Below are 25939 nucleotides of genomic sequence, written 5' to 3' on the forward strand. Positions count from 1 at the left end.
TGTCTGTCCGTCTGTCTGTCTGTCTGTCTGTCCGTATGAACGCTGAGATCTCGGAAACTATAAAAGCTAGAAGATAGCAAGTTTGTTTCAAAATGGTGCCATCGATTGGCCTAATAAAAGTTTGCCACGCCCACTCTAACGCCCAAAAACCCATTAAACGCTTAAGCCTGGCTAGCGCCTACATTTCCGCCTTTCATGGCCCGTGGTACCAATGTCTTGGGGTAGATGGCGCAATATAATAGCGCCATTTAACGGATGACTTTGGAACAGCTGGCCAAGGTGCTCAACAGAGTCAACGTTAATTCTCGATAAGGATTTCAATTTTTTTTTTTTTCGCGCGGAGTCCCACGGCCCACTTACCCGCCCAACCGACCGAGGGGCGCAGACGTGTATCGTACGGCACGATTCGCGATAAGATAGACGCGAGATAGGAAAATAAAGGTAAAGGTCCGGGGAAAAAAGTAATAGTTAGATCAATCTTGTGCCAATGAAGCAAGTATCAATCGTTTTAGGAGCGGCAGAGAGATTTGATATTACAGGAAAAAGTCTATTATAGTCAGAACATAATACTCTGAAAGGCTCATGCAAGGCATAGTTAGATCTACAATGATTTAAAATTAGGGGAAAATAATTTCTAGTTAATCTACTTGGCACAGAAAAGTTTAGCCGACTTAACAAGTCGGGGCAGTCAATATCACCATGTATAAGGTTATAAATAAAGATAGTACCAAGCATCGTTCTACGGTTGGCTAGGGATGGTAAATTAATCAAAAGAAGTCTACTAGAATAAGAAGGTAAGATAAGGTTTGCATCCCAGTTTAGGCGCCGTAAAGCAAAAAAAAGGAAGTTTTTTTGTACAGATTCAATACGACCATGTATGTATTCCGTATTGTGGACTCCAGACGGGAGACCCATACTCCAGAATCGGACGGACTAGCGAAATAAATAACGTTTTAGTCAAATAAGGATCATCGAATTCTTTTGACCACATTTTAATAAATCCAAGCACTCCTCTGGCTTTATTAACCATGGACGAAATGTGATTAGAAAATTTTAGTTTAGGGTCCAAGAGAACGCCAAGATCGTTTACAAGAGTTATTCTATCCAAAGAGCTGCCACTTAACGTGTAAGTCGCGTATATCGGATTGGCCCGATAAAAAGTCATCAGCTTGCACTTGGAACCGTTTAAATTTAGTAAATTATCTCGGCACCAGTTTTGAAAATTATCTAGATCGGATTGCAAGTCTAAATGGCAGGAAATGTCCTTATACTGCAGGCACAACTTAACATCATCTGCGTACATAAGTACGCGAGAATGACTTATAATTGATGGAAGATCGTTAATAAATAATGTAAAAAGTAACGGACCCAGATGGCTCCCTTGTGGGACACCGGAGGTAACACGGAGAATTTCAGAAATTGAATTTTTAAAAAGGACCCTTTGTGACCTGCCATTTAGATAACTTGAAATCCATTTAAGCAGATCAACTGGAAAACCTAAAAGGTCAAGTTTTTGAATGAGAAGTAAGTGTTTGTTTGAAAACTACTATTGAAGCCTTTTATCACAAATGAAGTGAGCTCTAGAAGGTTTGTGATTGTGGATCTACGTTTTATAAATCCGTGTTGACACGGAGAAATGATTGATCTGCAAAGGTGCTGCAAATGAGGAGTAATAATTTTTTCAAAAAGCTTAGGAATAGCTGACAACTTAGAAATACCTCTGTAGTTACTGGCTTCTAACTTGTTACCTTTTTTGAGAAGAGGAATAACAAATGATTCCTTCCAAATATTTGGGAATTGGGAGGTTTCTAGAGATAAGGTAAACAACTTGTGAAGAGGTTTGCACAGGGCCTTAGCGCAATACCTAAGCACGCACCCAGGAATACCATCGGGCCCTGGCGAATAAACAGGTTTAATACGAAGAAGATCCAAAAGAAGAGAGCTTTCTGTTAAAGTGGGACAGAATATTAGGTTTGACTTGGACATGGTGTAAGAATAAGGCTGTGATGAATAATCTAAAGTAGAGTAAGTCGTTTGAAAAAATTGGGCAAATAAATCGGCTATTGCCTGATCTGTGGTTGCCGTCATGTTTTCGAACGACAGCGAGGAAGGAAAAGAATTAGATTTACGATTGGTGTTAACAAAATTATAAAACTGTTTCGGGTCCTGAGAGAACTGGACCTTACAACGGTTTAAGTAACTATTATAACACTGAGCACTAAGCACGGTAAATCTTGACCGAGCACTTAAATATCTAGTAAAAACAGATTGGGAACCGGTATTTTTATATTTCCTAAAAAGTCTGGACTTTACATTTCTTAAGTGTGTCAACTCTTTGCGAAACCAAGGTGATTTATTGGAAGTTGACGGATAGTACCACGGAACAGAGGAATTAAAAAATGAGTTTATTGCAGTGTAAAAAACATTGACTGCATCGGACATATTAATGCATAAGTAAAGATCAGACCAATTAAAGCCAGAAATAAAATTATTTAGCCTCAGAAAGTCTGCCTTGCGAAAACAATGCATTCGTTTGGATTTTTCTGATTTTTCTTCTATAACTCTAGCCGTATCAAATGAAAGTTCGATTGTTTGATGATATGGATCTTCAGGTTGCGTGAGTGGTGCTACTCTGGACAGAAACACACCTTCAGGATTTGATACAAAACACAAATCAAGTAGGCGACCTAATGAATTTCGAACATGGTTTACTTGAGATAGAGATATGTCAAGCAGGCCATCAATAAAATCATGCTGTGCTATAGGTAGTAAGACATTCGATCCATCCTCAGTGGACCAAGTAACTCCAGGTATATTAAAATCACCTAGAACTATCAACTGATCCCTATCGGAAAGCTTATTTGCAACGGACTTAATAACGGATAGGTGATTTAAATAATCAGGAAGTTCAGACAACGGCGGAATATATGAACAAGTTATGTATATAAATGTAGGATTGGCAGCCCTATTTTATAACAGATCAGTTGTTCTGTTACATAACATTTTCTTTAGTGTTAAAAAAGCGTAAAAAGAGCTCGAGAAGGAGTAGAGATTGAGCATCAGCAGAGGAAGGTCGCGTGTGTCTCAGTTTAAGTAATGTGTAAACTTAAACATAAAACTGTATAAAAGAACTGAAATCAACAAAGAATAAAACGTTTATAATTAGTTAATAAATTAACAAAGTCAACGGAAGCCTTTCTCTACAGTTTTGGGGGCTCGTCCGAGAAGAATTGACAAACGTGAAAATTGAGTGTGATAGGCGGCCAAACATCCAACAAGTTTTTGTGCCAAAAATCCATCGATCGCAGTTAATTAGCAAAACTAAACGGATAAACTAAAAAGTTATAAAATTATAGTGATTATGAGAAAGAGAGACTAAAAACCCATCCAGAAGAGCTGAAAATTTTCATGTTGCGCAAATCCACCAAGTTTTGCAAAATATTGTGAAATTCTTAAACTACAAAGCTACAAAATTTATTGCGCAGTTTGCTAGATTGGCAAAATTGGTTCTGTGGCAATTCTGAAAGGAAGGCGACGAAAGGCGTTTATACAATCCGTTGTCGCAGAGAGCGACAATAATGGCTGAAGCGACAACTTGACCAGGAGAAGAACTGGAGAAGATCACGACGAAGCAGAGATCCAGATTAGGTGATTGAGACGAGGAGGCAAAGTGATGCCACTGGAGTTGAAGGCGCGATTGAAGACGATTGAAGACGATATTAAGGCGCGAGTGAAGAGGCAGTTGAAAAGCAGTGCCAAATATCAGAGATGACCAACAAAATACGAGAGACGGCAAGCGGTTCGCAAGTATAATTTAATTGAAATACCGAATTTTACATTTTTTTTGCAACGTAACAATATTATTATAATATTATTCCCATTTAAATTGTTTTTATTGATTAATTTAAGAGAAAAGTAAAAAGTAAACAAGAAAGGAAAGTTAACTTCGGGCGGAGCCGAAGTTGATATACCCTTGCAGAATATTCTGTAAATTATATTCTTCAAAATTTGAATTGAACGTATCTACCTTTTTCAGCCACTTTTATAATGCAAGGGAGTGACAGTAACGGGCAGTAACGGTCATACAAATTACGACTGGGTTTACATGCTTTAGTTTACAACCCATTACTTTTTAGATAACAGAGACATTTTATTTAAAGAAATCCACGGGATTATCCCATTATAACTTGGTAAACAGGTCAAATTTGGCAAACGTTCAATTGGTTCAATGAACACGTGCAAGGGGCAGGAATTGTACAAAGATCCTGAACTTCGCAACCGGTAACGCAGGTATGAGTGGCTTTGTAACTGTACAATATCAGGTAATACCTTTTCTAGGACCAAAATTATTCATAACATTTAAATTGCACAACAGGTAGCACAGGTACATACAAAAACATGATTTTTTATTGCCTTTTTTAAAAGGGTCAAACTAGGGAACCTTTAAAGGATCTAGGGATAATTCTTTTTAATTTGGGATATTACCTAACTTGGCTATATATTTAGAAATCCTATATTCCGTAGATCAGTCAATGAAAAAATTTATCGAGTGACGACGTTACTCTGTCTGTTACAAGTGCAAAAATATTTTTTACAAGTGATACAAATTATTTTTTACAAGTGATACAAATTATTTTTTACAAGTGATAAAAATTATTTTTTACAAGTGATACAAATTATTTTTTACAAGTGATAAAAATTAAATGTAATAGCGTGCTATTCGAAACACAAACTTTGGTAAGTACATTTTACTAATAACTTTCAAATTCTCATAAAATGGCATTCCATGCAGGTGATTTTATATATATATCATTTCATAATTTTTATTTTTTCATACAGCACTATAAAAAATGCCACGTGTATCACATTTGTCACAGGAGCAACGTCGCCAAGCTGCTTTAAGTCGCAGTAGAGCCCGCTATGAACGGAATGCGTCCCAAATAAGAGCTCGAAACTCTCAACATATCGCCAATGTTCGCGACAATAACCCTAACTTTCGGGAGGAAAGTCGTGCTCAGGATTCCACTGCCCGCGCGCAGCGGAGAAGAAGTGAAAGGGTTCGCAACCTTGAACGAATTCGGGACGCACAAGCGCATTCAAATCGCCGGGAGGACTCTGAGGAGCGAAGACAAGAGCAGTTGCGAAACACTGCTGAGCATGCGTCTCGGAGGACTAACCCAGAAATGCGTTCTGCGGAGCGTATTGAGGATGCTGCAAGACATTCGAATCGTCGACAGAACTCTGAGGAGCGAAGACAAGAGCAGTTGCGAAACACTGCTGAGCATGCGTCTCGGAGGACTAACCCAGAAATGCGTTCTGCGGAGCGTATTGAGGATGCTGCAAGACATTCGAATCGTCGACAGAACTCTGAGGAGCGAAGACAAGAGCAGTTGCGAAACACTGCTGAGCATGCGTCTCGGAGGACTAACCCAGAAATGCGTTCCGCGGATTCGGGACATGGATGCACATTCGATCCGTCGAGAGGACCCCGAGGAGCGAAGACGAGAGCAGTTGCGAAACACTGCTGAGCACTCTACTCGGAGGACTTTTCCGGAGTTTCGAATTCCTGAACGGATCCGGGACATGGATGCACACGCGATCCGTCGAGAGGACCCCGAGGAGCGACGACGAGAGCAGTTGCGAAACACTGCTGAGCACTCTAATCGGAGGACTATTCCGGAGTACCGAAATCCTGAACGGGTTCGGGACGCCGCAGCGCGTACTATTCGGCGAGAAGACACCGAGGAGCGGCGACAAGAGCAGGTGCAAAATACTGCTGACCATGCCACTCGGAGGAACAATCCCGAATTTCGAATTTCAGAGCGGATTCGGGACGCCGCAGCACGAGCTGCTCATCGCGAGGACCCAGAGGAACGTGCAAGGGAACAGGAAAGGAACACTGGAGAGCACCGACAGCGACGAAGGGATATGGAAGACAGGCAGCGAGAACGGGAAAGGGACGCCGATAACAGGAGAGCAACCAGGAGAAATCCCATCGCTAGATCACAGGAGCAACGGATAAACACATCACAACGCCGGGAAACACGACAACAGCGGAGGATTCGGGAAGAACAAATTCGGCAAATGGCAGAGGATCGATTATTAAACTTTAGGATGGACTCACAAAATCGACTGGATGCCTCCCAAAGGCAGTCGCAAAGAAACATGGACGCAAGAGCTCAACTTTCGGAGGATGAACTGGCACGGGAACGAGGACAACAGCGAAATAGGATTCGATCATCAGCGAGGGATCTGTACCACAGGAACATTAAGGAAGGCCCAACGGCTATTTGTATTTGCTGTGGAGGAACATGGTTCCGTTCGCAGGTAAGTGGATTATCAATCCTGGCTATCTCCTCTAAATTTCCTCTCCTAAACGTTGGCAACGCCTTTTATTTGTCAAGAAAATTTCCCAGTCCGTCCGGCAAATATAACTTTTGCCACACTTGTCGTCGTGCCATTTCTCTTGGTAAGCTCCCATCACTCTGCCTTTCTAATGGGTTCGATTTCCCAGAAATACCTGAGTGCTTAAATGGACTCACCTGCCTCGAAGAACGCCTTATTTCACCGAGAATCCCTTTTATGAGGATCATTTCCCTCGGCTATGAAAGGCAATGTGGAATCAGAGGGGCAGTGGTGAATGTTCCAATTTCAGTTCCCGATATTGTGACTGCGCTTCCACGCTCTTTCGACTCTACCCATGTCATCCAAGTCCATTTAAAAAGGAGACTAGAGTACGCTCACAATTTCATGACTGAAACTATTCGACCCGCTCGGGTCCTTGAAGCTGTACGGTACTTAGTAAGTACCGAGCTCTACAGAAAGCACAACATTTCACTAAACGAATCATGGCTAACAGAACTTCAAGGAATTAATGATATTCCTTTTATTGCGGACGAATCTGATCGCGAAGCAGTAGAGCAACTTCTTCACCAGCAGCACCACTCCCAAAATGCTTCAGAGCTCGAAGAAAATTTAAATCCCGGAGGCCATGAAACATTATTGGAAAATAATGATACTGCAATTCAGCGCATTGCATTGGCACCGGGTGAAGGCCGTCGGCCAACAAGCTTAACGCTTGACGAAGACGCAGAGGAACTTTCCTTTCCAACTATTTCTTGCGGAGAAATATTTAAAGGAAATACAACCTATGCGAAAAAGCCAGATCCCAAATCCGTTTTTACGACCGTCGTTGCGCTGTAGTTCCAAAAGTTTTATACATGTATAAATTTTACGAAATGCAGCGCATACAAAATTCAATTTCAATTGCTTTACGCAAAAAGTCAGGAGCGGTTACCGCTGGTAATCTGCGGGATGTATCATTTGTTGACCGTCTTGTGCAACATGATGATGGCTACCACATCCTGAAAGGCTTACGGTCTGCACCAGCTCATTGGGAGGCTGAGAAAAAAAAAGTTATAGCCATGATTCGACAATTTGGGCTGCCAACGTTTTTTATAACCCTTTCCGCTGCTGAAACTAAGTGGAATGAACTTTTAGTTATCCTGTCTCTCCTATTGGATAATAGGGCTATAAGCGAGGAAGAAGCGGCAGCTCTTTCCAGCTCCGAAAAGGCTCGGTTAATCCGATCCGATCCAGTGACGTGCTCTCGATACTTCGATTACAGGTTGCGACAATTAATGAAATTGTTCAAAACCGATATTTTTGGGGAATTCAATCTTTCTCATTTTTATTGGAGAATCGAGTTCCAGCACAGAGGATCTCCACATTCTCATGGCATGTACTGGCTTGCTGGTGCTCCTAAGCTCGAAGACAACGAAAATACCGAGCAAGTAATAAACTTTATTGATAGGTTTATTACTACAAATGGAGACGATACTGAACTACAAGAAGTAATTCAGTATCAACGCCACAAGCATAGTGCTTCTTGCCTAAGAGAGTTACGCGGACAGGAGTTCTGCCGATTCAATATGCCATATCCTCCTATGCCCGAAACGCTTATTTTGCATCCAATAGAAGAAAACGAAGTCAATATTGAAGATCATAAAACTTTGTTTAAAAAAATTAAGGAAGCTTTAAGGACCATTTCAAATGAAGACGCAGCTTTATTTAACAATTTTGATCATTTTCTGTCCCACCTTGAAACTAATTTTGAAGCCTACAAGCTAGCCTTACGTTCCAGCTTAAAAAAGCCACAAATTTTTCTTCGCAGACAATTCTCCGACCGACTGCTCAATGCTTATAATAGAGATATTCTAGGCTTGCACAGAGCTAATATGGATATTCAATTTATCCTAGATGCGTACGCCTGTTGTAGTTATATCATTAACTACATAAACAAATCAAACAGAGGCGTATCGCAGTTGCTCCGTGAAGCCATGGCAGAAATAAGCCATGGGAATATTTCTATTAAAAGGAAATTACAGCACCTAGGGAATAAGTTTATTAACGCAACAGAAATATCGGCCCAAGAAGCAGCTTACAATATTTTGGGTCTGCATATGTCGGAGGCAAGTGAAGGTACTATTTTTGTAAACACTTGCCATCCAGACAAACGAGTTCGATTGGCTCGCTCAAATGAAGAATTAGATATTTTTGAGCGTAATATTCTTGACCGATATGTGCAAAGGCATGAGCAGTTGGAAGGAATTTGTTTAGCAGATTTCGCAGCTTGGTACAGATTTGTCAAGCGGATTGCACGATCTGCCGCTAATCATAGGGAAGACTATGATGAAGCAAATGATGTGGAGGTAGATGACGAAGATGAAGTTGCTGAGCAAAGTTATCCACTGATGGATGGGTCTGGTTGCGTTAAGAAACGTAGGCATCCCCTGATTCTAAGGTGGGTTCGCTTTAGCATAAACTCTTCACCTTGCGATTATTTCCGAGAGCATTTAATGCTCTTCTATCCTTGGCGAAATGAAGAAGCTGAACTTCTTTCCAACGACATTGAAAACACATTCCGAGTAAACCATGAAGCCATTAAGATAATGAAAAGGAACTATGATGTGTTTGATGATATGGAGTTAGAAAGAGTTCTGGAAGATTTGCAAGAGGATAGGGAGATAATGCTCCTGATGCGGAAGAACCTGCCTCACAATTTTTAGACGAAGAGTTTAGAGCTTTGGCTGTACCAAATATAGAGCGGAACGTAAATATTCTTCAGGAGGACAATGCGATAAACAACCCTGAAGAAGACGGCGAACTTCAATTAATTAGACTCCCCCGTTAGTTTCCAATGATGACCTTTGCTCGCTAACTCGGTCCCTTAATTACAAACAAAGACTATATTATGCACATGTGATGCATAATGTTGTTAGTAAAAATATGTTTTACGAATATGTTGGTGGAGGGGCCGGTGTAGGAAAAAGCAGACTGATTTCTACCATCTATCAGTCTGTGACTTGGCGAGCAAATAAGCTTCCTGGTGCTACGGATTCAGCAAAGGTTTTATTATGTGCTCCGACTGGAAAAGCTGCTTTTGGAATTGGAGGACTGACTCTACATTCAGTGTTTTCTCTTCCAATTAATCAGGCTTCAGGTCCCTTAAGACCTTTAAGCAATGATAGTTTAAATACAATTCATTGCAAGTTGATTGATCTCCAACTGATTATAATTGATGAAATTTCTATGGTTGGTTCTAAAATGCTTTCATTTTTGGATCAACGGCTTCGTCAAATATTCCGAAGCCCTGACTTAAGTTTTGGTGGAAAATCAATTATAGTTTTTGGAGATCTAAAGCAGCTTTCCCCAGTTGGAGACAGTTGGATATTTTCGGAGAGGACAATTAATCCTTATAGCGTTTTAGCAGGAAATAGCTTATGGAACAACTTTAAGTATTTTGAGCTCACAGAAATAATGCGCCAAAGAGGCGACCATGCATTTGCTCAAGCCCTAAATCATTTATCTGAGGCTTGCATGACAATAGCAGATATAGAGCTCCTTAAACAAAGAGTGGTTTCACCCAGCGAAGTTCCTGATGATGCCATTCATTTATTTTCTTCTAACGAAGAAGTTAATAATTACAATTCCCTAAAACTAGCGCAAATTGGGACGGAAGAATTGGTTTCCACTGCTGTTGATACAGTGAAAACTGCGAACATATCTACACGAAACAGGGAAAACACGTTAAGATATGCTCAAAATATGAAAACCTCTGAAACACAGGGTTTGCCATATGTTCTTCATCTCAAAACAACTGCTAAATATATGGTGACCGTCAATATAGACACAAGTGACGGACTTGTAAATGGAGCAACTGGTCAGCTGATGCTAATTGACCATTGCTTAGTGAATGGCTTAAATTTAGTAACGCGACTTTGGATTAAATTTTTTGAACCCACGGTTGGCACTATCGCCAGATCAAAGGTTCGGAATAGTCCCGATCCCGAATGGACTCCAATAGTAAAAGCCTCTCGAGTTTTTCAATGTGGAAGATCGGAGCATGCTTCTGTTGACCGAAAACAATTTCCAATTGTTCCTGCTGAGGCTATTACCATCCACAAAAGCCAAGGAGCAACATATAGCAAAGTCGCCGTGCATCTTAAAAGAGGCATCAAGCGAGCTTCGTTGTATGTTGGATGCAGCAGAGCCACTAGCGCATCAGGACTTTTTCTTCTAGGCGACTTTGTTCCTCCAACAAGATTTGGAGCTCAAAATGTCCAAGACGAACTTAAAAAGTTAAGAGAGGAAAAGTTTTTGACTACGCATTATGAGTTTGTGGTTAACAGAAACGAAGACATCTCCCTTTATTACCATAACGTTGAGTCTCTTCGAAGCCATCGCGAAGATATTTTTAACGACCATATTATTTGTTGTTCAAATTTTCTTTGTTTTGTCGAAACTTGGACTCTTCCCAGCGAAGACTTTTCTTCACAAGGTTTCGACATAATAAGAAGAATTGATAGCAATCGATTGAATGGTATTGGCAAAAATGGAATTATGATTTATGCCAAACAAAATATTGCCGAAAATGTAGTTTTCTTGTTTGAGACAAATAAGTCTTTGAGCTCAAGAACTATATACCAATCAATTGCCTTCAAATATCTTAATACATCCTTCATTGTTGTTTATAGGAATCCAACGTTTCCTATAGCACAATTTCGTAATGAAGTTATGTCGGACGTAGAAAGGATACGCAGCTTAGAAAATAATAGCAAATTGGTTATTTTAGGAGATTTTAATATTTGCAGATCCACAACCACTGATCGACTTGAGGGAGCTTTAAATCAATTTAATCTAATTCCAATCAATAATTATGCAACCACGAAACATTTGACGCAAATTGATTGGATTTTTGCTGAAAGTGAGCTGGGGAATGCTGTTGCTCTTACATACAAAACGAGCTATAGTCATCATGATGGAATTTTTTTTAAATATAGATATTAAGATTTCTTTATTCATTTATTTATCAATTTAATAACTTATTTATTTATTTGAATTGTATATATTTAAGTGAAATAGAAATAGATTATTTATTGTTTAAAGATTGTGATAAATTTTTTATTTATAAAGTGCAATATAGATTAAGCTTTATAATATTTCCCTCTCGTGGGTTGAGACCTTGTCGTGGTGAGGGGGCTGAGTATGTGAGGATTCATAATAAATATCACGGAAACCAGCATCAATCCTTTGTTTTAACTAATTCATAAAAAAAAATAAATCGACTACAGATTCAAAATGGAAAATAATATTTAATAAATCTATTTCTCAAAAGAAAAATTCGAGGGAATTTTATTGATTGATTTTATTGATTTATTGATGATGATAGCTATGATAGCCACATTCTATGAGTAAGTAAAAATTTTATTATATGTACCAGTGCTCAATAACAATTCTAAAAGTTAAGATTGAAGAACACACCAACGTTATCTCATTTCTAAACGTTCAGGTATATAGCAGCTATACGATATAGCCAGTCCCATCTTTCTAACTTAAGAAACACTAAAGCTATGGCATATCCGATCAATCAGTTATATGCCAGCTATCGGATATAGTCGCATCGGTTGGCCGAAAATAAAACCCATAGAAAATCCCAATTTCCTAACTTTACTAACACCAAAGTTAGGGAATTTGCGATCATTCAGTTATATGGCAGCTATAGGATATAGTCGGCCGATCCTTATGAAATTTGGTAGGTCGGATTAATTGGCCAAAAAAAAAACCCATAGAAAATCCCAATTTCCTAACTTTACTAACACCAAAGTTATGGAATTTGCGATCAATCAGTTATGTAGCGGCTATAGGATATAGTCGACCGATCCTTATGAAATTTGGTAGGTCGGATTGATTGGCCAAAAAAAAACCCTTAGAAAATCCCAACTTCCTAACTTTACTAACACCAAAGTTATGGAACTTGCGATCATTCAGTTATAGTCGGCCGATCCTTATGAAATTTGGTAGGTCAGATTGATTGGCCAAAAATAAAACCCATAGAAAATCCCAACTTCCTAACTTTACTAACACCAAAGTTATGGAACTTGCGATCATTCAGTTATATGGCAGCTATAGGATATAGTCGGCCGATCCTTATGAAATTTGGTAGGTCAGATTGATTGGCCAAAAATAAAACCCATAGAAAATCCCAACTTCCTAACTTTACAAACACCAAAGATATGGCATTTCCGATCAATCAGTTATATGGCAGCTATAGGATATAGTTGGCCGATCCAGGCCGTTCCGACTTATATACTGCGTGCAAAGGAAAGAAGGGTGTGTACAAAGTTTCAATTCCATATCTTTAAAACTGAGAGACTAGTTTGCGTAGAAACAGACAGACGGACAGACGGACAGACAGACGGACAGACGGACAGACGGACATGCTTATATCAACTCAGGAGGTGATCCTGATCAAGAATATATATACTTTATAGGGTCGGAGATGTCTCCTTCACTCCGTTGCACACTTTTGACCAAAATTATAATACCCTCTGCAAGGGTATAAAAATAAATCGACTACAGATTCAAAATGGAAAATAATATTTAATAAATCTATTTCTCAAAAGAAAAATTCGAGGGAATTTTATTGATTGATTTTATTGATTTATTGATGATGATAGCTATGATAGCCACATTCTATGAGTAAGTAAAAATTTTATTATATGTACCAGTGCTCAATAACAATTCTAAAAGTTAAGATTGAAGAACACACCAACGTTATCTCATTTCTAAACGTTCAGGTATATAGCAGCTATACGATATAGCCAGTCCCATCTTTCTAACTTAAGAAACACTAAAGCTATGGCATATCCGATCAATCAGTTATATGCCAGCTATCGGATATAGTCGCATCGGTTGGCCGAAAATAAAACCCATAGAAAATCCCAATTTCCTAACTTTACTAACACCAAAGTTAGGGAATTTGCGATCATTCAGTTATATGGCAGCTATAGGATATAGTCGGCCGATCCTTATGAAATTTGGTAGGTCGGATTAATTGGCCAAAAAAAAAACCCATAGAAAATCCCAACTTCCTAACTTTACTAACACCAAAGTTATGGAATTTGCGATCATTCAGTTATATGGCAGCTATAGGATATAGTCGGCCGATCCTTATGAAATTTGGTAGGTCAGATTGATTGGCCAAAAATAAAACCCATAGAAAATCCCAACTTCCTAACTTTACTAACACCAAAGTAATGGAATTTGCGATCATTCAGTTATATGGCAGCTATAGGATATAGTCGGCCGATCCTTATGAAATTTGGTAGGTCAGATTGATTGGCCAAAAATAAAACCCATAGAAAATCCCAACTTCCTAACTTAACAAACACCAAAGTTATGGCATTTCCGATCAATCAGTTATATGGCAGCTATAGGATATAGTTGGCCGATCCAGGCCGTTCCGACTTATATACTGCGTGCAAAGGAAAGAAGGGTGTGTACAAAGTTTCAATTCCATATCTTTAAAACTGAGAGACTAGTTTGCGTAGAAACAGACAGACGGACAGACGGACAGACGGACAGACGGACAGACAGACGGACAGACGGACAGACGGACAGACGGACATGCTTATATCAACTCTGGAGGTGATCCTGATCAAGAATATATATACTTTATAGGGTCGGAGATGTCTCCTTCACTCCGTTGCACACTTTTGACCAAAATTATAATACCCTCTGCAAGGGTATAAAAATAAATCGACTACAGATTCAAAATGGAAAATAATATTTAATAAATCTATTTCTCAAAAGAAAAATTCGAGGGAATTTTATTGATTGATTTTATTGATTTATTGATGATGATAGCTATGATAGCCACATTCTATGAGTAAGTAAAAATTTTATTATATGTACCAGTGCTCAATAACAATTCTAAAAGTTAAGATTGAAGAACACACCAACGTTATCTCATTTCTAAACGTTCAGGTATATAGCAGCTATACGATATAGCCAGTCCCATCTTTCTAACTTAAGAAACACTAAAGCTATGGCATATCCGATCAATCAGTTATATGCCAGCTATCGCATATAGTCGCATCGGTTGGCCGAAAATAAAACCCATAGAAAATCCCAATTTCCTAACTTTACTAACACCAAAGTTAGGGAATTTGCGATCATTCAGTTATATGGCAGCTATAGGATATAGTCGGCCGATCCTTATGAAATTTGGTAGGTCGGATTAATTGGCCAAAAAAAAACCCATAGAAAATCCCAACTTCCTAACTTTACTAACACCAAAGTTATGGAATTTGCGATCATTCAGTTATATGGCAGCTATAGGATATAGTCGGCCGATCCTTATGAAATTTGGTAGGTCAGATTGATTGGCCAAAAATAAAACCCATAGAAAATCCCAACTTCCTAACTTTACTAACACCAAAGTAATGGAATTTGCGATCATTCAGTTATATGGCAGCTATAGGATATAGTCGGCCGATCCTTATGAAATTTGGTAGGTCAGATTGATTGGCCAAAAATAAAACCCATAGAAAATCCCAACTTCCTAACTTAACAAACACCAAAGTTATGGCATTTCCGATCAATCAGTTATATGGCAGCTATAGGATATAGTTGGCCGATCCAGGCCGTTCCGACTTATATACTGCGTGCAAAGGAAAGAAGGGTGTGTACAAAGTTTCAATTCCATATCTTTAAAACTGAGAGACTAGTTTGCGTAGAAACAGACAGACGGACAGACGGACAGACGGACAGACAGACGGACAGACGGACAGACGGACATGCTTATATCAACTCAGGAGGTGATCCTGATCAAGAATATATATACTTTATAGGGTCGGAGATGTCTCCTTCACTCCGTTGCACACTTTTGACCAAAATTATAATACCCTCTGCAAGGGTATAAAAATAAATCGACTACAGATTCAAAATGGAAAATAATATTTAATAAATCTATTTCTCAAAAGAAAAATTCGAGGGAATTTTATTGATTGATTTTATTGATTTATTGATGATGATAGCTATGATAGCCACATTCTATGAGTAAGTAAAAATTTTATTATATGTACCAGTGCTCAATAACAATTCTAAAAGTTAAGATTGAAGAACACACCAACGTTATCTCATTTCTAAACGTTCAGGTATATAGCAGCTATACGATATAGCCAGTCCCATCTTTCTAACTTAAGAAACACTAAAGCTATGGCATATCCGATCAATCAGTTATATGCCAGCTATCGGATATAGTCGCATCGGTTGGCCGAAAATAAAACCCATAGAAAATCCCAATTTCCTAACTTTACTAACACCAAAGTTAGGGAATTTGCGATCATTCAGTTATATGGCAGCTATAGGATATAGTCGGCCGATCCTTATGAAATTTGGTAGGTCGGATTAATTGGCCAAAAAAAAAACCCATAGAAAATCCCAACTTCCTAACTTTACTAACACCAAAGTTATGGAATTTGCGATCATTCAGTTATATGGCAGCTATAGGATATAGTCGGCCGATCCTTATGAAATTTGGTAGGTCAGATTGATTGGCCAAAAATAAAACCCATAGAAAATCCCAACTTCCTAACTTTACTAACACCAAAGTAATGGAATTTGCGATCATTCAGTTATATGGCAGCTATAGGATATAGTCGGCCGATCCTTATGAAATTTGGTAGGTCAGATTGATTGGCCAAAAATAAAACCCATAGAAAATCCCAACTTCCTAACTTAACAAACACCAAAGTTATGGCATTTCCGATCAATCAGTTATATGGCAGCTATAGGATATAGTTGGCCGATCCTTATGAAATTTGGTAGGTCAGATTGATTGGCCAAAAATAAAACCCATAGAAAATCCCAACTTCCTAACTTAACAAACACCAAAGTTATGGCATTTCCGATCAATCAGTTATATGGCAGCTATAGGATATAGTTGGCCGATCCAGGCCGTTCCGACTTATATACTGCGTGCAAAGGAAAGAAGGGTGTGTACAAAGTTTCAATTCCATATCTTTAAAACTGAGAGACTAGTTTGCGTAGAAACAGACAGACGGACAGACGGACAGACGGACAGACAGACGGACAGACGGACAGACGGACATGCTTATATCAACTCAGGAGGTGATCCTGATCAAGAATATATATACTTTATAGGGTCGGAGATGTCTCCTTCACTCCGTTGCACACTTTTGACCAAAATTATAATACCCTCTGCAAGGGTATAATAATTGTTTGGTTAAAGAAATAAAATAAGTTATGTAAGTTTAGAAAATATGAATGTTGAAGAGATCACACGATTTTCTGTTGCAGAGCTTAAAGACAAGTTAAAAGAATTAAGATTACCAAGTTCAGGTCTAAAAACAGCATTACAGGAAAGACTCATCTCCTATTTTGAAGGGCAAAATATAGACCATCAGGAAAACGCAGAAGGTTCAGAGGAGTCAGTGTACGAGGAAACTGACGACGTAGAGACAAATTCTCCTAGTACTCAACCCTTCGTCATGGCTTTCACACTAAGAGATATTGAAGATTCGCTTTCTGCATTCACTGGAAATGGTTCTCCTGATATTGATGAGTGGCTTGCAGATTTTGAGCTTAATTCTATTACAGTTGGGTGGACTGATCTTCAAAAATTCATTTACGGCAGACAGTTGGTAAAGGGAGCTGCAAAATTATTCTTGGGTAGCCAACGAGGAATAAATGATTGGGATGCACTTGGGTAGCCAACGAGGAATAAATGATTGGGATGCACTAAAAGAAGCTTTAAAAAATGAATTTGGAGAAAAGCTTACCGCAAAACAGGTGCACAAGTTGCTCGAAAATAGGAAGAAAACCCAGAAAGAGAGTCTGATAGAATACTTCTACAGTATGACTGCGTTGGCAAATCAGTCGAAGTTGGACGAAGAAAATATTATAGAATACATAGTGGAGGGTATACCAGACTCGAAGCAAAATAAAAGTTGTTTGTACCAGGCGTCCACTCTTAAGGAGTTTCGTGAGAAACTTAAGGTTTACGAGAAGATTTGCGCGAGTCAGGGATTTAAACCGAAGCCGAAGTTTGACAGTTCTTTAGTTAAAACTAACGAAGATGGCAGACGTTGCTTTAAGTGTGGTGGCAGCAATCATATTACAAAGGATTGTAAGGAAGTAGGTATAAAATGTTTTAAATGCAATCAGTTTGGTCACAAGGCAAATCAATGCGGTACCAAGGAAGCTCGTAACAAAGTGAAAAATGAAAACTCAAACATTCAGCAGCTGTCACAAATAACTTTCAACAGAGCGTTTAAAAACATTCACATTGGTAACAACCAGATTACGGCGTTATTCGATTCTGGCAGCGATATTTGTACCATATGCGAGACAGCTTACACTCGCATCTACCCTGATATTCTCAAACCTGATATTAAGGAGCTAATTGGAATAGGTGGCAAGAAAATATACACTCTAGGTTCGTTTACAGTTGCGACAAAGTTAGATGATGCTGACGTTGATATGTGCTTTCATGTAGTGCGTGACAAGGATACCCTTTATGAAGGTGTTATCGGTAGCGATGTCCTTAATACAATAACCGCAACAGTTGGAGCAAAAGGAGTCGTTTTCCACGCAGTTCATCCAGTAGATATTGGCCATATGTCTGATCACACCTTAGGTAGAGATAAAAATACTCCAAACCATGACATAGATCTCACTCAATATAGTGACAATCAAAATTTGGCTTTGGATGCGTCTTCCACAGGCATTTCAGACTTGGTAGGAACTTTCCATCAGTTAATGGCATCAAACTTCACTGAAAACAATGTTCCAGATTTAGATCTGCTTCACTTGAGCAACGACATAAGATCAGTAGTAGTTGGGTTAGTTCAAAATTACAAGCCATTAAGGCCAGAGTCAAGCCCAGTAGAAATGAAAATACTCCTCACAGATGAAGTCCCAGTCTATCAGAGACCTAGGCGTTTACCGTTCGAAGAAACTGAGAAAGTTGAAAAGCAGATCAGGGATTGGCTTAAGGAAGGAATCATTCGCCAAAGTGTTTCCGAATACGCCTCACCCATAGTGTTGGTTGCTAAAAAGGATGGTACCAAAAGACTCTGTTGCGACTACCGCAAATTGAATCAGAAAATAATTCGCGATAATTTCCCTATGGCCTTGATCGACGATGTTTTACATAAGCTTCAGAAGGGAAAAGTATTTACAACATTGGACTTATCAAACGGATTTTTCCATGTCCCCGTGCAAGAAAACTCTCGAAAATACACCGCGTTCGTCACCCAAAGTGGTCAGTACGAGTTCTGCTTCGTACCATTCGGAATTTTCAATTCCCCTGCAGTGTTCATGCGATACATTTTTGCTGTGCTCAGGCCATTGAATGAAGACGGTACACTAATCCTGTACATGGATGATTTGATTATTCCATCAAAAGACGAACAGGAAGGCTTGGAGAAATTAAAGAAAGTTTTAGATGTCGCAAAGTGTTCAGGTCTTCGTATAAAGTGGGAAAAGTGTCAGATTTTACAGAAGAGGGTCCAATTCCTGGGCTATATAGTCGAAAACAAAACTATCCAACCATCAGCAGAGAAGACTTGTGCAGTCGAAAATTTTCCAGTCCCGCGAGACAAAAAAGGAGTTCAACGGTATCTTGGCCTAACATCCTATTTCCGAAGGTTTGTAAAAGACTTCGCCATTATTGCCAGACCTTTGTCGAACTTGCTTAGGAAGAACACTTCCTTTAAGATGGGAGAGGAAGAGTTAGCATCGTTTGATCAATTAAAATTATCCTTGTCTAGTTCGCCTGTACTCAAATTATTCGATCAAAACAGTACTACAGAAATCCATTGTGATGCAAGCATGTACGGATACGTAGCAGTTCTTCTTCAAAAGGATTCAGCTGATCAAGAATTTCACCCAGTAGAGTACATGAGCCGCAAGACAACAGATGCCGAGGAGAAATATCCTTCTTATGAGCTAGAAGTACTCGCTATTGTACAGGCTCTAAAGAAGTGGAGGATCTATTTGCTGGGAAGAAAGATTAAAATCGTCACAGACTGCAATGCGTTTGCTATGACCATGTGGAAGAATGATGTCCCAGTGAAAGTATCTCGTTGGGCCATGTTTTTACAAGATTTTGAGTACGTAATAGAGCATCGGCCAGGAACAAGGATGAAACATGTCGACGCTTTAAGCCGCGTACATACCTTGTTGCTCCAAGATTCAGTCAGGCATCGAATTCTACAGGCTCAACGTCAGGATGAATGGATAAAAGCCATTTGTAAGGTCCTGGAAAAAAATACCTACGACGACTTTTATCTGAAGCATGAAGTTCTTCACAAGGATTCTATAAAAGAGCTTATAGTAATCCCATCAGCCATGGAGAACGAAATAATCAACACAGCTCACCGACAAGGACACTTTGGCGTCAAAAGGACAATCGACTTGGTGCAGCGCAATTATTACATCCCAGATTTAGAGAAGAAGGCTCAAACTATCGTGAAGTCCTGTATCGAGTGCATAGTTGGCGAGGCTAAGTATGGGAAAAAAGAGGGCTTCTTAAAAGCGAAAAATAAGGCAGACAACCCGTTACAGACCTATCATAATAACCACATTGGCCCCATGGATATGACAAAAAAACAGTACAATCATGTCTTAGTAGTCGTCGACGCTTTCTCTAAATTTGTGTGGCTTTACCCCACTAAAAGTACTGGCGCTGACGAGGTAGTGGATAGATTAGTAAGGCAGTCTGAAGTTTTCGGTAATCCAAGTCGTATAATCACGGATCGTGGAACGGCATTCACAGCCAATGTTTTTCAGGAATACTGTAAGGATCACAATATCCAGCATTTGTTGGTAGCCACAGGGGTGCCACGTGGCAACGGTCAAGTGGAGCGCATCAACAGGATTGTCATCACTATATTGACGAAACTTTGTGCGGAAGACCCGAAAGCTTGGTATAAGCATGTAGGCAGGGTTCAACAGTATATCAATTCCTCTCCACCTAGAAGTACGAAGATACCCCCATTAAAGATTCTTACTGGGATAAATATGAAGACCAAGTATGATAAGGAGTTAGTCAAGCTGTTAGAGGAAGATTTGTTAAATGAGTTGCAGGAAGAGAAGGAGAAGATTCGATTGGAAGCTAAAGAGAACATCGCAAAGATTCAGGACAAGAATCGCAAGTCATTCAACAAATCAAGGAAGCCAGAGTCTGAGTACAAACTCGGAGATTTGGTAGCTATTAAAAGAACGCAGTTTGGTGTAGGGTTGAAGTTGAAAAAGAGGTTCTTAGGACCTTACGCCGTGACTCGTAAGTTGAGACATGGTCGATACCTTGTCGAAAAAGTAGGAGATGATGAAGGTCCAAACAAAACAAACACTGTCGCTGAATATATGAAGTTGTAGTCATCCTCATTCGGGTCGAATGAATTGTCAGGATAGCCGAATGTAGGATTGGCAGCCCTATTTTATAACAGATCAGTTGTTCTGTTACATAACAAGAGCTCGAGAAGGAGTAGAGATTGAGCATCAGCAAAGGAAGGTCGCGTGTGTCTCAGTATAAGTAATGTGTAAACTTAAACATAAAACTGTATAAAAGAACTGAAATCAACAAAGAATAAAACGTTTATAATTAGTTAATAAATTAACAAAGTCAACGGAAGCCTTTCTCTACATAAAGTTACCAGGAAGCGATAACTTTACACAAATAAATTCAATGGTATTGAATTCATCAAAAAATAACTCCTCAGACGGGAAGTTTGAATCAACTCCAATTAAGACTCCACCTCCCCGTCTAGAGGGACGGTCATACCTATATATTGTGTACTTACCTGGAAAAACTTCGGAGCTAAAGATCTCCGGCTTTAACCAGGTTTCTGTGAACACAATAATATGAGATGCAAAGGAAAGGCTATCGGAATACAATTTAGTGAGTTTGCTACGGAAACCTCTTGCATTCTGATAGGAAAGAAAGAGGTTAGAAGTTAGTTTTTTGAAATTGGTACACTGGTTTGGCCTCGACTAGGAAGTTTTACTCCCACGGGCCCCTTCTTCTTTATCTTAGCCTCGAACTCTTTTACAACCATATTATCCGGCCAAAAGTCGCCCGAGCATATGGCTTCAAAAAGCTCGTTAGGGACAGTTATCTTGAAAGATGAAATGTCTCTAGCATAAGAAAACTTAAACTTTTCCACCTTTACACTATTACAATCGGCTTTAGTTTTGTCTTGTATATAAGACAATACACCAGAAGATGTTTGATCAGGGGAAAGCCGAGAAACGAAAATTAGTTTCTTTAGTGGAACCACTGTAAGGGATTTTGGTGGAGCAGACATTGTTTCTGCAAAACCAACTTGAGCCGGTTGTCCGGACTCAGTAGTCCCTTGTGGTGGTGATGCTACATTCTGAGAGATAGGTGGATCCACTAATTGTGAAACCACTCCGGACAAATCGGAATTCTTGGTCCCTGGTTGCATGCATTCTGTAACGGATTGTTCGGATACCGAATCTTTTTTAGATGCTGATCTTAGCAACATTTGAGGATTTGCTGAAATCAGCTGCTGATCCGCCGGAATGCTCTGTTGTTCTTTTGATTTCGGTTGCGGGGTGTTCCCCTTTTGCTCCTTACCACCAGCGGCCTTTTTGCGCTTAGAGGACTCTTCTAATAGCTTACGGCTATTAAACTGCGAGTCCAGCGCAGATAGGAGATCATCAGCTCGGCGAAAACTATCTCTAGCCACTCCGAAACAGCTAATCAGTCCCATCAGGCCGCCTTTAGTTTGGCGCATGAACGATTTCATCTCGTTCGCAACCTCGACACAAGCATCACAACAAAACTGAAAATTGGGCCCCTTTGAAAGGTCATCACTTGTCCGGCCAGTAAAACCGGCGCACTTGGTGTGCACCATATTTTCACACAGCCAGCAAGTCATATTAGACTGGTCTGCATTTTTTGCAGAAGCAGGCTAAATTTTTATTATTCATTTTATTTATTTACCACTTGACCAAGAAAGCGAAATTGAAATTTATAAGCGAGCAGTTATACGTACCGCAAGAGCGCAGAAACTGCACGCTTAGAACTTTCAAAAGCAAAGAGAGCAAGAGAGCGGGAGCGTAAATAAGTTAAAGTGCATGCACAAAAGAGAAACGGCGGGGATATAGGAAAAGAAAACACAGATAAGAATTACGAAAAACTAAAACAATTAATTAGTATTAAATACAAAGTGCACTCGCGAAGCGAACGGAGTTTAAATTTATGTTTAAATAAACCGGAAGCGAATTAGAATTGTTTTGATAAAACCCACCGATGGGAATAAACGAAAACAAAATGCAAAATTCGAAGCGCAGAAAAAAAACACGACCGTTCTCTTTGAAAGTCAACTATTATGATGTGATCGTTCTCAACCGCAGGCATGATCGTTTGTGAGTGCAACATTTCTTATACATGATTGTTGTGATCAAATATTTGGGTTCGCTTGTGTTCAGATGGTTTTTATGAATGGTTTTTCGTACGGTACTTTTTGTCTGAGATCGGTTTGATCGTCTTTGGACCGTGCCACTTTGTGTGATTTTTTGGCACGCGTAATTAATTAATTACTTTTTTTTAATTTAATTTTGAATTTGAACCAAATATGAAAAATAAAAACTGGTTCATTTAATCCTCCAAATAGTTTTCCTTTTAATTTTATTTGTTGATCGAAATCAACTCGAGTATTTTAGTCTTACTCACAATCAACTCATTCACATCGTTCACAAAATTGAATCGATCGCGATCTGTTCGAGATGATTGCGAGTTCGGCAACGTTCATTTCATGGACTCGAACACGAAGCTAAAAATCAGCATGTTGATCGACCCGAAGCGCGACGATGAGCTAAAATAACTCAAAGGCGAAATGATGCACGAGCATGATTATTCTCCGAATTTTTATTTCGGGTGTGCATCACTCACGATCACATTTCTGCAGAATGAGTTGAGTTGAATTGAGTGAAATTTGGTCACGCTGATCGAGTTGACTCGATCATACTCGTTCAGATCTCTGATATAGACGTCCGGTCGGCAAGCGCTTATACTTTAATCAAGGTATGCGTAAATAAATAAGACTTGGATATATATGTCAATAGCTTATACACTGCGCGAAATATTCTAAAAAACATAAAAATTGGACCGATTTCACCCTATTGTTCCTATGGGAGCAATAGGATATAGACGTCCGATCGGCACGCGCTTTTACCCTGATCAAGGTATGCATAAAAAATACTATTTGAAAAAATGTATGTCAAAAGCTTTTACACTGCGCGAAATATTCTGAAAAACATAAAATTTGGACCGATTTCAGCCTATTGTTCCAATGGGAGCTATAGGATATAGACTTCCAATCGGGACACGCTTTTACCCTGATCAAGGTATGCATAAAAAAATTCGGAAATGGCTATATCGACTCCCCTATTGATGCTGATCAAGAATATATATATGTCGGAGATGTATGAGAATAAGCAAATGTAAACTAAACTGTAAAGCCCTAAGAAAGAGAAACAATATAGAATAAAATAAACTAAGCAATGAGTTATTTTGTGGTACCTTTTACTTGTATAATTGCTGAGAGCGAGGATTGAGAGTGTCGTCTCTGCCGAGTGTGGCGCGGTCGAATTTTAATTGTCTCTGAGAGAGAGATAAATCAAAATGGAATGCACAATTGGATGATGAAATACGGCATGGCGCGTGCCAAGGGAAGCGGGCAAAAGGGAAGCAAAGTTTAGTTTTCCTGCAGATCTTAAACGGAAAAGTGCTTGTAGTTGACCGCGACTCACTGCGCATCAGTAACAAATTGCACGAAGAAGAGCAGCAAACGTCTCAGCCCCTGACATCAGAAGTGGGATCGGCTCAGGCCCAACGCGATAGTGAATGGCGATCTTTGTTAGAAGCACAAAATCTATGATTTATCGAAATATTAAAAACAATGCAGCAGCCTTCTTCAACAAAAACAAGTGAAAGATCGATCAGACTGCCAAAGTTCAATCCAGACGCGGCTGAAGCTGACGCCAGCGCATGGCGCAAAACAGCCGACATGATTTTCACGGAGCATCCCCTGGAGGGCAGTGCGCTAGTTATGTCGCTGAGCGGAGCACTAGAAGGAAGCGCTTCCCAATGGCTGGCACAGATCATCTATGCTGGCATAACCTGGCCAAAATTCCAAGAATTATTTGTTCTCCGCTACGACGACTCAGAGACGCCGGCCGCCATCTTGTTAAATATTCTCAACGGACGGCCGAAAACTGGCGAGTGCTTGTCAGCGTATGGTAGCTGATTAGTGACGTCTCTTTTGACAAAATGGAAGTCGATGGACATCGAAGAGGTAGCTGTTTCTTTCGTGCTGGAACACACGCCGCAAATCGACACTAGATTGTAGCGTCTGCTGTTCACCACCAATTTAACGAACAGAAATGAACTACAGCAGCAGTTGAAGGCGTATGCATACAGCAAGCAAAGTGAGCATCTGGCTTCAGATCATTCGACCCCGACCGGAAGAGATTCAAGGCACACACATCAATGAAGTGCCGTTACTGTGGAATTTCCGGACACAAAATGCTAGAATGCCAGAAGAGAAAGCAGAACAATCAAAACCAAGTCAACCGTTTGGAAAACCACTGGCGGGACGAGACAGGACCGGAGTGACTTGCTTTAAATGTGGAATCGTCGGTCATATTGCATCCGCATGTATGAAGGGAGCAGCAGCATCGAGTAGCAGTATGAACGAGAGAGTTTCGGAGCCCAAAGGAATTTGATATCAATTTGGTGAGGCCTTTCCATTCCTTTTCGACTCGGGTGCCGAGTGCTCCTTAATAAAGGCAAAGCTAGCAGACAAATTTACCGGAAAAAAACTTAATAATTTAGTCATTCTAAAAAGAATTGGTGCAAATACTGTACACTGTAATTTACAAATACTCTCCACCATACAAATTTGTTAATTTAATTTAAAAATCATGTTTAATGTAGTTGAAGACGAGTATTTGAAACATGACATAATGATTGGTCGTGAAATCTTGGCCCTTGGCTTTGGCATTACGATGGATGCTGATAAATTTAATATTTTTAAAGCTAAAAAGTTAATTCAATATCTGATAAAACTATTATAAATTATGATAAGCTTTTTGATAAAAATTATGATTTAAGTGATAATGATAAGTTTAAGTTGAAGAAAATTATTGATCTATACACTGAACATTTTATTATTGAAATACCGAGCAGGCGTGTCACGACTCGCTATAGCGCGAGTACTAGGTGACTTGCCGTACTCCTATGCGATTGTTTACATTGATGATGTAGTGATAGTAGCGAGGTCAAAAGAGGAAGCATTTGAAAGATTGACAGTCGTGCAAAAGGCTCTATCGGAAGCAGGATTTTCATTTAATATAAAAAGTGCTCTTTTCTGAAAGCTGAAATAGAATATCTTGGCTACTTGGTCAAGGGCGGTAGTATTGAGCCAAATCCGCAAAAAATACAAGCTCTGGCTGGACTATCTCAACCAAAGAAAGTCTCACAATTGAGACGGCGTATTTCCGTAAATTTGTCCCGCAGTTCTCTGAACAAATGAAACCG

At 39.5% G+C, this 25939-nt stretch overlaps 1 protein-coding gene across 1 annotated transcript in view; it reads left to right on the forward strand.

Moving 5' to 3' along the window:
* Positions 1–9068, forward strand: part of LOC123037334 (trichohyalin-like) — a 94576-nt gene extending 85508 nt beyond the window's left edge. Inside the window, exons 9-10 of the mRNA XM_044457452.1 lie at positions 5683–6327; positions 8601–9068. Of these exons, the coding sequence (XP_044313387.1) occupies positions 5683–6327; positions 8601–9068 (1113 nt within the window). The remainder of the gene's footprint in view (positions 1–5682; positions 6328–8600) is intronic.
* Positions 9069–25939: the final 16871 nt, after the last annotated feature.

The sequence above is a fragment of the Drosophila rhopaloa genome, unplaced genomic scaffold (assembly GCF_018152115.1).
Source record: "Drosophila rhopaloa isolate 14029-0021.01 unplaced genomic scaffold, ASM1815211v1 contig_158, whole genome shotgun sequence".
Lineage (NCBI taxonomy): Eukaryota > Metazoa > Arthropoda > Insecta > Diptera > Drosophilidae > Drosophila > Drosophila rhopaloa.